The sequence below is a fragment of the Lutjanus erythropterus genome, chromosome 11, assembly GCF_056507025.1.
Source record: "Lutjanus erythropterus isolate fLutEry1 chromosome 11, fLutEry1.hap2, whole genome shotgun sequence".
Taxonomy (NCBI): domain Eukaryota; kingdom Metazoa; phylum Chordata; class Actinopteri; order Lutjaniformes; family Lutjanidae; genus Lutjanus; species Lutjanus erythropterus.
The window spans coordinates 16,168,082-16,180,362 of NC_139327.1; the positions used below are offsets into that span (position 1 = coordinate 16,168,082).

The 12,281-nt window shown below is 36.5% G+C and overlaps 1 protein-coding gene across 1 annotated transcript; it reads left to right on the plus strand.

Annotated features, from left to right (window-relative positions):
* The first annotated feature begins 5,134 nt into the window (after nucleotides 1-5,134).
* Nucleotides 5,135-8,721, plus strand: epd (ependymin). Its single transcript, XM_084730264.1, has 6 exons — nucleotides 5,135-5,271; nucleotides 5,409-5,440; nucleotides 6,073-6,210; nucleotides 7,082-7,268; nucleotides 7,361-7,442; nucleotides 8,262-8,721. The coding sequence occupies exons 1-6, from the start codon at nucleotides 5,196-5,198 to the stop codon at nucleotides 8,386-8,388; spliced, it is 642 nt and encodes a 213-aa protein (XP_084586390.1). The 5' UTR covers nucleotides 5,135-5,195; the 3' UTR covers nucleotides 8,389-8,721.
* The last annotated feature ends 3,560 nt before the right edge of the window (nucleotides 8,722-12,281 follow it).

A 12,281-nucleotide genomic window follows, 5' to 3' on the forward strand; every position in this document is an offset into this window, starting at 1 on the left:
ACCTACAACACGCTACCTTTTCCTGATAGTTTATGTAAGAATCTGCGAATAAAATGTATTTGTACTTTTTACTCAAGTTTATTTTGAACATCCTTGCTGTGAAAGAGCAACTGTATAACACGTCTATTATTACTCAAAATCTTATTTAATCACAATGAATATATTAACTTGCCTTTTTTTTTCCAATTGAACATTGAAATGCCCGTTTTGTGCTGACAATTATTTCGATCTGTGTTCTCAATGGAAATCGTAACAATACAGATTTAGGAATTTCATTAGATAGAAGCTGTATCTTGTAGAAATTACATTTATATACAACAAAGCAAATACATTTTCTATCAACATAATGAGGAAATGTTGGTCAGTAATGTGCCCAACGACACTGGTAGACTGAAGGCAGGGGCAGGGAAAGCAACTGCCCTTCCAGTGGGCCACACATGATAGATAAAAACATATAGGCTGCTGTACATGCTAGAAAATTAGTTGGTCTCTACACGATTGAGGCCTCTTAAATAGTTCCCTTTGTATTTTTATTAAAGAGCTGTAGTAGCTGTTGCACTTTAAGTCACATAATAAAAAAAAAAATACATCTAAATCAGCGATTGAAACCATTTCACACGACTTTTGCTGTGCTGGTGCCTCTCTGTGTACAGGTGGTGACCTTTTTATGTTTTTTTGTTTTTTTGCCCCTGTCCTTAAAGACAGCCTGTAACAAAAATGTTGATGATCACTACTTTTTAAATTCTTTCCCGCCAAAATGGACAGTCTTGTAAGACACTATATAGCCACTGTGACTACAGAATTGTTAAAAAGTCAGCAGTGACTTGAGACACAAGATTTTTTTTTATTAATATTTAAAACTACCACAAGAAAGTTTTCTATTTTGTTGATTTTGGAGGCATCTCTGGACAAAAGTAGTGGGGTTTGTTTCTACTACCATGACCACAAAATATAATATACAAAATATACTGATCTGAATGAAAAAATTCTCCCTGGTTCTTTTTTTTTACTGGCTAACACACTGCAGCTTTGCTTGAGAAAATGTAAACACGGACTTGTTTAATCTGATTCTTCTTGCAAATGGTTGTTCAGTAGCTACAATCTTTTCCTTCCCTCAACCAAAGCTCTTTTGTTGCAGGCGTCTGGATGCAAAGTCCTGCACTTTGTATACCTGCCACACAGTCCAGCCACATCCTGGTGAATCAATAAATGTAATGTTTCAAAGAAATCTCGTCTGTAAATATAATTCAGGCAGAAAATTATGTTGCGACCACAATGTAAAGCATATGAAAAGCATCTAGTAATATAAAATATAATTTCTAGGAGACAGGGTTGACAAAAGTCAACAACTCACTTAAAACTAAAAAATCTAATTGGATTCTTATACCATAACTTAGTTTATGTCTCTTTTAAAAACATCCCAATATACTTTCTACATGGGATTATGAAGAAATCAAATATATTCATGCTGCTGCCACTGTACACTGTCACCATTTAGCCTATTGTCCTATTGAAGCACTGACATTCAGCATACTTATGTTTTCATTTATACAGTTTTGGTAGTTGCCAAGATATTTGACATCCTTTGTTTAATTCAAAGAGAAAACCATGACACCAGCTCACAGGATGTGTTTGCCTTAAAAGCTCCTTGGATAAACTCTGAACTGGGGAAAGACTTGTTTCTAGTACTACGCACCTCACCACCGCAATGAACAGGAATACAAAGTGTTATTAGGGGCATTCATTCCACTGAAGGACTTAAAAGAAATATTGTATCTATTTATTATTGCAAAATAATATGTTTTAGTCATTAAATGTAAAAGACACATAGCAGGCCATTTCTATACATGTGGCCTGTATCAGGAAATAAGACCAAAATAGAAACTAAAGAACTATGAAATACTCAGCTATAGGTCAATGAATGAGTCACAGGTCATAAATGACTTCCCCTGTGAAAAAGAAAATGCTTACCTCTTGCTCAACTGTTACAATGTGGTCAGAAGAAGGGGAAGGGGTACATTAGAGGAAGGGCTTCCCTCACTTTCATAACTGCCTCCCCCGTATTCCCTGCATACAGTAATGTTAAATTTCCCTTGTGACAAGGACAATTTATCCTCAATCTATTTTCAATCTCATTCATTTGTGGTTTCAGGGATCCCTTTAAGTACTTTTGTTATGCATTTCCTTCCTATTCTATGACTTCTTCAATAAACATCATCTAAGGCTACACTGAGGTCAGTTCTCTTATTCAGATTATAGTAAATGAAGTAATCACTTGTAATTCACAAAAATGTTTCTGCTATTTCCCGTAGGTACTTTCATATATAGTATTGAAAGGGCTATACTGTAGTTTTAAAAAGCCTGCAAACATAAACAAACAATGTTTAGACACTTCACAGTACAAAAAGCACAGGTGTAGATAATAATATCAATTGGGACACTTGAATAGAACTGAGCTATCATTATTATTATTGATAACACCTGCTTTTCCTCTTACGGCAGGTAAAAAGCACCTGCTATTATAAAAAGGTCAAAGGCCAAATCAATATTTATTATTTTTTTGGCTATGTAAAGTCAATAAAACGTTCAGAACTCCTACTGTTTAGCTACAATTCACTACCTGCTGGGCATTGCTGCCTGTTACACCTCAGCCTGTGCCACCAGAACTTTAGAAATCCTACTGCTGATTAATAATACATAACAAATATAGCAAATATTAAAGGAAAATTCAGTCATTATCTATACACCCTCATATATATGCGTGTGTGCGATTGTTTATGTTTGTTTAAAATGCCTAAATAAAAGTTTGTTTTCAGCCACAGACTATTGTTGTATGTCATAGCTCTAAAAACACAATAAACTCTACTCTGCCATCCTACAGTAACATTTAAGGAGCTGGATGTGCAGAATATGACAAACACAGCTAAAAATGTACTTGTATTCCATTTTATATACAGATTAATGCAATGATTAGATACAGATTTCAACTTTAAATAGCACAGTCAAAAAGACAAAGTTGTAACATATACACATATATATAGATAAATTATTTTTTCCAGTGGAAGACTCATCTTTCACACACACACACACATATTTTTTATGGATAGAATATGTTATTGACTGTGGTAACATCAGAGGTTATGGCAGGCCAAAAGAGATCCAGTACAAACATGAGATAAACAGTTTACCGCTGTTTGTCACCTGTCTGACAGAGTGCGCCGACTTGTTTGCTGGAAAGCACGGACACAACAGGGATATTTTGATATGCAGAAGAACAAAAGACAGCTGCACAAAGTGACCTAGTGTAAACAGACCAGGCTTTCTATTTAGTTTGGATCACTTTTATAAAAGAGAGGGTGAGTGTGTTTTGGTAGGTCAGCCTGATTCACTGCTGGCCAGGACTCTTCAACCTATACCAGAGTTTTTAAAATGTGTTGGTTTAGTGTTAAATTGTGGGACATTATGCTTGTACATGTCTATTTTCTTCATTGCCTATGAGTATCGTAATTTTGAATATCTTCAATTATACTTCATTACAGTTTAAAGGACCAGTGTGTTTGGATTTAGTGGCATCTAACAGTAAGCTTGCAGATTGCAAACACCTCGTCTTACCCTCCCATTCTGTAAGAGAACCTACAGTGGCTTGCAAAAAGCATTCGGTTTGTCTGTTCTGGGCTACTGTAGAAACATGGCAGTGCAACATGGCAGGGTCCATGGATGAGGACCCATTGCCTCTGTTGATATAAAGGCTTCATTCTACGGTCACGAAAACACAACTGTTCTTATTTTCAGCGTTATACATTGATGAAAACATCATTATGAATTTTATGTTTAATTTCAGACGTATACTGCCAATAAATTCCCAGAATACAGATGACAGGTAGGAGAAATTCTGTTTTTCTTATCTTAAACAAATTTATCACTACCACATTATCCAATAATCAAAGTAATGTATTGTGACAACATATCAGAAATGGGATATAATATTCATAAGCAGTTTTCATTAGTGAGGAATGTTTATAAGGGAAATCATAAATAATGTGGTGGAAATTGATATTTCTTATATCCAAAGTTGCTCATACTTATTTGGAAAAAGTCAGCTCAGCGCAGTAAACAAAGATTGCATCTACTTTAATCAATCATTGATTTATTTATTCGAGATTATTCCCTTCAACTGAAGGGTATTTTTACATGCTTATATATCTTTTTTTCAGTTTCTATTTTCAATGAAAACAAAATCTTTCCATTCATACATTTTTTTTTCTGTAGTAGTTTCTGATTTGTCAAAAATCTCACAGTGAAAGGGGAGGTGGTGGTGGGCCTAAGACAGTTCATTAAACTTAGTTTAACTAAAAATAAAAATAAAGAGAGAGATAGACGAGAGGTACAATATGAGGATGTGGAAATATATTTCAGGATTAGCCTAATTATACGCCAATATCAAAGATTTTTTAGGCTTTGTAGGAAACAGTTGTATTACCAAGGAATGTAATGGAATTCAACAATCAACTGTCTTTCTTCAGAAATGCTTACTACACCGTAAGTCCCCTTTTGATGTCTGAAGGGGATCTTTACAAGCTTTTAGGGACCTGTGGCTGTCCTGCATCTATACCACGTACAACGAATTTTGAGTAAGGAGGAAGTATTTTGTGGAACCTAAAGGTATGAAATGTGGGCCCACTGTCATTAGGGAACAGAAAGTCCTCATCCAGAGAAAGGTTTTAGTTTCAGTCAGACACAGGCTGTCTGGCCAATGTAGGCTTCATAGCTATAAGTCAGTACCCTACATACTTCTTAACCATGTCATCTTTATATTTCCCTCACATGATCCTTGATTATCCTCCACATTCATCCCCAGTTGATCTCCTCTTCACATACAACAGCGTGAAAGGTGCTTTTGAAAGCATGGGAACAGGCAGAGAAAAACATTGATCAAAAACATCTGAGGACAGCTGTATCATCTGAATGTGCCTAAGATAACTTTTATGGGGTTACCACCTGCTGAGACGGGCTAATTTGTTTATACAGCTTGAGGTCTGATGTCCAGCATCCTAGGTCTTTGTATTGCAACACTTATTGACTGATTATGTCTTTATCCCTATAAAAGCAGCCACAACTTCAGTGAAAACCAGATGCGCTTTGGGTTGTATTTGCCATCTCGAACTTGATTTTGTGACGCTCTCTGGACCAGGAAAATGTATGCGGCCGTTACGCTCTTCGTCCTCATGTGCTTGACTGCCACCACCCATGCAGATCACCACCAGCCTTGTCGTAAGAATTTATAGTTCCATCATTTTGGTTTTATTGATTGCTACAGAAGCCAAAGGTTATATTAGTTTAAAAATTGTCTAATATTTTATTATCAGCGTATGCAAGACCTCTGACTAACTGACACTGTTGTCTTTCAGATACGCCCAATATGACAGGATTACTGTCTGTGGTGAGTTTTTAAAATTTGTCTTTTGAGACAAAAAAACAGTCCTCTGATACTTTTTATGGCATTTTATAATATAACATTTAGTCAGATTGGAAATTACAACAGTTACAACTTCTAAAATTACTGTAAATAAGTCATTTTTGGAGGTACCTGTACTTTTTTTAAGTCAGTAATCTTATTTGTACTTACCTGTGCATTTCTCTATGCAACCTACTTAGTTACTTTTAAAATCATAATTGAGTACTAAGTACAATTTCCAAATCTTAGATGTGCATCTCTGTGGCCAAAAAGGATATCTGATCACTAACAGGCCGATTAAAATCTTGACAAATGGCCAAAAAAACCCAACAACCCCAAAACACTAATTTGGAGAAACAGAAACTCTTCAATTGAATGTCTACTGTTGATAATGCATAAAATATCATTAACTAAAACTATGTAGTTTTTTGTTTTTTTGTTTTTTTAGAGGAAAAGCACTTTGTATTTTTACTAAGTCCTTTTTAAATACCAGTAGTTTTACTTGTAATTAAGCACTATCTCAGTAACACAACAGTATATTTACTGGAGTACAGATTTTCACTACTCTTTTAACTCTCTCCCTTTCTCTCTGAACGTATGATGATTCATTAAACCAGATGAACCTAAAAGGTGAAATGAGAGCATTTGGAGCATTCACTTACGATTCCATGGCCAAGAAACTACGGTTCAGATCAAACGAGAGCCACCCCACGAACACGTCACTGGGTTTGGATCTACTCATGTTTTTTGATGAGGTAATTGATTTTTTTCTTTAGAAAAAAATGTCACAGTTCACTTGATGCTGTTTCTGCACCTTGACATCTGAATCAGGGCTGGGCAATATATCAATATTATATCAGTAGCATTATATGAGACTAGATATCGACTTAGAAGTTTGAATATGTTAATATGGCATAACTTGTCTTTTCCTAGTTTAAAAGCCTGCCTTAAAGTAAAGTGACATAACTTTCTTACTTACCCGAATGTTTTAGCTGTTATATTATTTGCCTTTACCCACTAAATCATTATATCCACATTACTGATGATTATTTATCAAATATTTCATTGAGATAACATTTTGTGAAAGCACCAATAGTCCTCTCTACATTGTGACAGAAATAAACAGCTGATCAACTTACAGTGGAGGACTTTTTCGTTGCTTGTTATTGTCTAAATTGTCTATGTCTATGTTGTGCTCATCTTGAGCTTGTGTAGGTTCATTGTCTGTGCAGCCTGTAGCCAACCTGCCTGAGATTTGAGTCTGGCGAGGACAGGGTGGGGGAAACAACTCACTTCAGCCTTAGAATGTATATTAAAAACAGTCAGGCTGTTGGATATACGTTTATGGCTCTACTTCACTATTTGAACTGCAGTACTAAGCAAGGGACTTACACATTTCTCCTTTGAGTTAAAACAAATAGTTGACAGTGTATAGTATTGTCACAATACTGAAGTACTTGGTTAAAAATATATTTGATTTTGTCCATGTTGCCCAGCTCTACTGTTGCTAAATTTGCAGTATGTTATTTAAGAGAAAATGTCTATATTAAGATATATGTCACAGCCTAAAAATATCAAGAAATTATTTCTAAACCATACCACTCAAAACTAATCTGTCTCTGGCAGGGGGTATTCTATGAGATCGACAGCAAAAACCAGAGCTGTGAGAAAAAAGCATTGCAATGCACCCTGCACCCTCTGGATATTCCTGATGACGCAACGTTTCATTCTACGGTGAACATTGGGAGTCCATCCATCGAAGGGGAGGGATTAAAAGTCAATGTATGGGAGGGATCAATGGCTGACTCAAAAGGTGAGTCAGATGCTATAAAATAATCTATGCTGAGTTGCAAAATTTTGTTGACATTCAATATGACTTGAATGTTTTTCGTCTCTCTTTTTCAGGCCATTACTCCATGTCTGTAACCATGGGATGTCTGCCTATCTCCACACTTTACTTCTGTGAATCCAACTCATTCGTATTCAGGTGGGCGATCTCTTTTTATGCTTAAAGGGACAGTCTGGATTATTTGAAGTGTGGTTGTATGAAGGATTTTTCCATAGTTACTGTATCAGCTACAGCAACTGTTGAAGCAGAGAAGGGAACCAGCATGGAAGCTAAGCATCGCACTGCTTACGAAGTCCACATAAAAAAACTAAACATATCAGTTTAAGTGCAGACTATATTTAGAATTTCATCACCACTTTATTTTAATATCACACAGCCTTTTCTGATTGGGAAACCACTGCTATATAAGCCAAATATCAATCCATCCAAATCAATCAGACTCCATTGGCAAAATTAATAATTTTACCTCAGAACACAGGAGTTGGTTGTCGATGCCTCAATTGGCTACTGTGTGATTTTTGTGTTTTAAAAGGATAGGCTGAATTCATCAAAGTCACACAATACACAAACAAATTAACCAATTACACCCATGGAGTTTAGTTGGATGGGGGAGAGCAATATTTGGCTTAAATAATAGTGATTTCCCAGAAAAAGCTGTCTGATGACAAAATAAAGCTGTGAAAATCTTCTAAATAAAGCATAAACTTAAACTGATATCAGTGACCCTTCATTGCTTTGCTTCTGTGCTGGATTCCTCTCTGCTTCTCCAAACTGTGGACGTGCCAACTGCCATCTACTGTAGGTAACAGAATGACTATGGATAAGTACCTCATACAACCCAACTAAAAACAATCTGAAATACAGTGTCCCTTAAAGGCAGTATTACGCAGTTTTCTAGAAGTACCTGTTGGCAGTAGGCTGTAATTAATATCTCTGTATTTTTTCTCTTGCCTACAGCTCCTTTGACATTGAACTTGAGATCAAGGACCCCGATCTCCTCGTGGTGCCTTCCTTTTGTATGGGGCAGCCTCTGGAGGAGACACCCGAAGGGACAGTAAACAGTTTCCTCAACGAGTTCATGTAGATGAAACCACGCCAGCAGAAAATCAAACCCCTATCCAAGTGTGGCCTGCCAGAACTTTAGACTTTTCTCTAATTTTTCATGTGTGACTCGAGTTTTTCGTGTGACACTGCACTACATCACATCTGTTCTACATCACATCTTCCACTCCCCTATGAAGATATGGCTTTGAATGGATCACACTGTATACATGCATTTTGATATACAGGAAAGAGATATGACATGGATTATAGAATTAGTCATAATTACTAACAGTTGGTGGCTTTTCAAGTTGGTCCTGCTTACAAAACCTGTAAGATATGATTAATGGAACAATAAAATGTCAAAGCTGTCAAATGTGAAGAGAAGTTTATTCCTCTACTAAGTGCTTGACTTGACTTTGCAACAAGAAATTTTAAACCATATCAGAGCTCTATGGCTGGAATGATCCTATAGGGGGCTCGGGGGCAAAAATACTGGTTTGAGACACAATTGACTCCCAGTTTCTTTTACTTTCTGGGCATTCTGTACCCCATCACATAAATATACCCATCAAGAAAAGTGTCAACAGCAGCCTACACACAGCAGCTTAAAACTACTACAAGGAGTTATTTAACTGGTTATGAAAGAGTCTCAGTTTAATACTGACGCCTCATATGACCTATAGTGATTTTTAATACCTGCCAGTGGGTCAGACTCTCCTTGAAATCAGATGAAATGAGACTGGGTCTATGTTTTCCATGGCACAGTTACAGTGAGTACAACATTAACCAGTAAAAAGGAAGTAGGAGGAGGTTTTTTATTCAGATAACTTTATTTTTGACATTGTATTTTGTGGTTATGGCAGAGGAAGCACTACCACTTTTGTGATAAATATAAAGGTTCCTTGCAGTAGCTTTAATATATTCTATTCAGAGATCCCAGTAGCCATTTTTGGTAGTTAGATGAAACCACCTACATGCCGTCTTTCGTCTCAATTTAACACTAATACCTCCATAGCCATGTTTCTATGTAACTGTCAAGCGAATTTAAAGTGAACTTCTGAAATGTTGCAAAAAAGAGGAAGAAAAGAACATGAGTTAGGCGCATTTGCATCAACAGGGTTTGGAGCTAATGAACTAGGCTAAGCAAAGCTTACTTTTGTCAGAAGTCAGTGATATGGGCATAGGCTACCATAATAAGAATAAGAGGTTATGAAGCCTCAATAGAGAAGAAGAAACAGATGATTCCTGCTGATTTTAAGTACTCATGAATAATAATATATTTAACATATACATAATATATTTTCACCTATTACAATACTTTATACAGTGCACAGAATAGATAAAACAAGAGTGCAGCTTGCTCTTTACATGAAATCGGCTACAGGAAACAACATGTAACTTTGATCTCACAGTGATTTACAGCCATCATGAAGTGGAGATGGTGTGAAAATGTTCAACAAACATTAATTCTTGCTGCTAAACAATTATGGTTAACCACAGTGTGGTGCACCTCACAACAGTAGGAAGGAGTTCCTGATACTTTGTAAATACAATAGCAGAAGTTGCATGGATTATGTGTGGATGTTTTTATGTCATCAAATCTGCATGCCACCACTAGCAAACTGAACAGGTGAACAACACAGAGAGTGGGCTGAGAAAGGTTAACGCTGTCAGACTGAAATGAGGGGAGTCAGGTTATTAATCAGCCTGGTCACTTCTCGTGCAGTCATAGGTCTCTATTTAATGGACTTTTTAAAAAAATGTCTTTGAATTTAACATGTTTATACATTTTGATGTGCAATATGAAAACACATTTTTGATGATATATTTAAACTAGGTAATTCTCTCTCCACTCACAGAGACATGCAGATAGTGGAGCAGCTAATGGAGGGAAATCTGTCACAAGTCGAAATTAGTACCAAGATTGGCACAAATACTCCTTGAAGGTTGTTCTTTTGATAAAACCCATTAGCCATGCAAAAATCAAGATGGCTCCCACTTTTCTAAGATGGCGCCATTTGCAGTTTAGAAATGCTATTTTAGGATCAGTGTTGAGTAGAACTGTCCAAAGTCCATCCATCCATCCATTTTCTGTAGCCGCTTATTCCGGAAGGGTCGCGGGCTGCTGGAGTCTATCCCAGCTGACGTTGGGCGAGAGGCGGGGTTCACCCTGGACAAGTCGCCAATTCATCACAGCATCGGTTTGTTCATGGTTGACGAACAATGATGTAAATTATATTTCGGAGTTCTGTGCAGTAATATAGATGTGCTAAATACTGGGACCAAGTGTGTGAGCTAGTGCATAAGTTTAAATATTGTTTGCATTGTTTGTTACTTACCTGTCTTCCCTTGTGTCCGCTCCAGGGTGCACGGCCAAAAGAGTCCCCCCGGCTACAGGTGGCATATTAAACGTTCCGGGAGGGAACCAAGTAGGAAGGGGAGGGGGGTTTGGACGTTTATTGTACTTGTAAATATTTATTGATTATAATTATGCTTGGGTGTTTGTTAATGGGGTAAACAGCATTTAGTGGAATTTTGTACATATCTTGGTTTCCACACTGTTTATGTACGGTTTAGGTCAATTTGAGCAGTGAGGAAATTTGGATGGCACCTGTGGATGGTGTCGTCTAACAAGGTCTACCAGAGACGCAGTATTTAAGGCGCCAGTTTCCGTCTATCTGGGTAGCTGGTCAGAACTCACTTAGGTTGCTGCCATGCTGTTATTGATGCTGTTGATTTTGTGAATAAACACCAGATGATTGGTATCCTTGACCTCCGTCCTGTCATCTTTACCGCAAACACACGCTGTTAATGGTCGTTCTAACAATTGACAGGTTTACACCAAAATGACAAATGATTAAGCCTATGACGATTTGTAAAGACAGTCAGAACACAGTGCATTGATATAATACATTTACTGTCCCCACACCAGACCACAGAGCCCTCCAGTTATTGTTTGCAAATAGTCCAGTCTCAAGTAATTTATGAAAGGTGTCCAGACTCTGTGAAACTGAAAAGGTCCTTTTCTTAAATAAAAGCTGAATGCTTCTACAGCCATGAACACTAACTTCCTCTGACACTAACTTTAAAAAAATAGATCTCCTAGCACAGAAAAGAAGATTTTCAGGAGTTTTAGTGAATTTGGAATAATACTGAAGGGCTTATGTATACCAAGACTGTATGATAAGGGAGAAATGCTTACTGTTTGACCAATCTGTCTGGAGCTGCAAATATTAAATTCTCTCTTTTCCCTGAAGACTTTTTTTTGGCAGCCATAGCTTATAGACAAGACGAGCCACAATCACAATTTAGAGGAAGAGACACCAAGCCACAGACACAGTCTTTGATGCATATTTTAGTTGATGAACACTTTTTTGAAATTTGTTGTACAAAATACTGCAATAGATTTTTTAATTTTGTGCCCAACTCAAACTTTTACAAACTTTCTGCTGATCTTTAGTTGGGATAATTTACTGTTCTTCTTTAGATAAATTTATAGTAAAAATTAAACTTAGAACTGAGAAACTCAAAAAAGTGTCTTTCAAAATTTGGTCACAGTTAACTGTGAACCTGATTTGTTATGATTTTGTTAACTTAAAATTTAATGGTTTACGCTATAATTTTTTTAAATACAACATTTTGGGGGTTCTTCAATTCAAATATTTAAATTTATCTAAAGAAGAAAAGTAAATTATTTCAACAAAAGATCAGTTGTTGGTAAAACTTTTTCAAAACTGAAGAACTTGACTTGGGCTCAGAACTGATGTACTATGTATGGCTTGAAATTTTGAGCTGTCTCAACTTTTTCATAGACTTACAACAATGTAACATGAAAAATATTTTAAAATATATATATAATGTTATTCATTTCAATATCATTTTTTGCCAAAGCCACAGGGAGCCACTGGAGAGGAGCTGAAAAGCCGCACGTGG

What these genes read in the sequence shown, in the direction of transcription:
- epd (XM_084730264.1), top strand. Translation starts at nt 5,196, where the DNA reads ATGTATGCGGCCGTTACGCTCTTCGTCCTCATGTGCTTGACTGCCACC. An exon ending in TACTCATGTTTTTTGATGAG is followed by an intron (nt 6,211 to 7,081) that starts GTAATTGATTTT and finishes TGTCTCTGGCAG; the next exon opens with GGGGTATTCTATGAGATCGA. An exon ending in ATCAATGGCTGACTCAAAAG is followed by an intron (nt 7,269 to 7,360) that starts GTGAGTCAGATG and finishes TCTCTTTTTCAG; the next exon opens with GCCATTACTCCATGTCTGTA.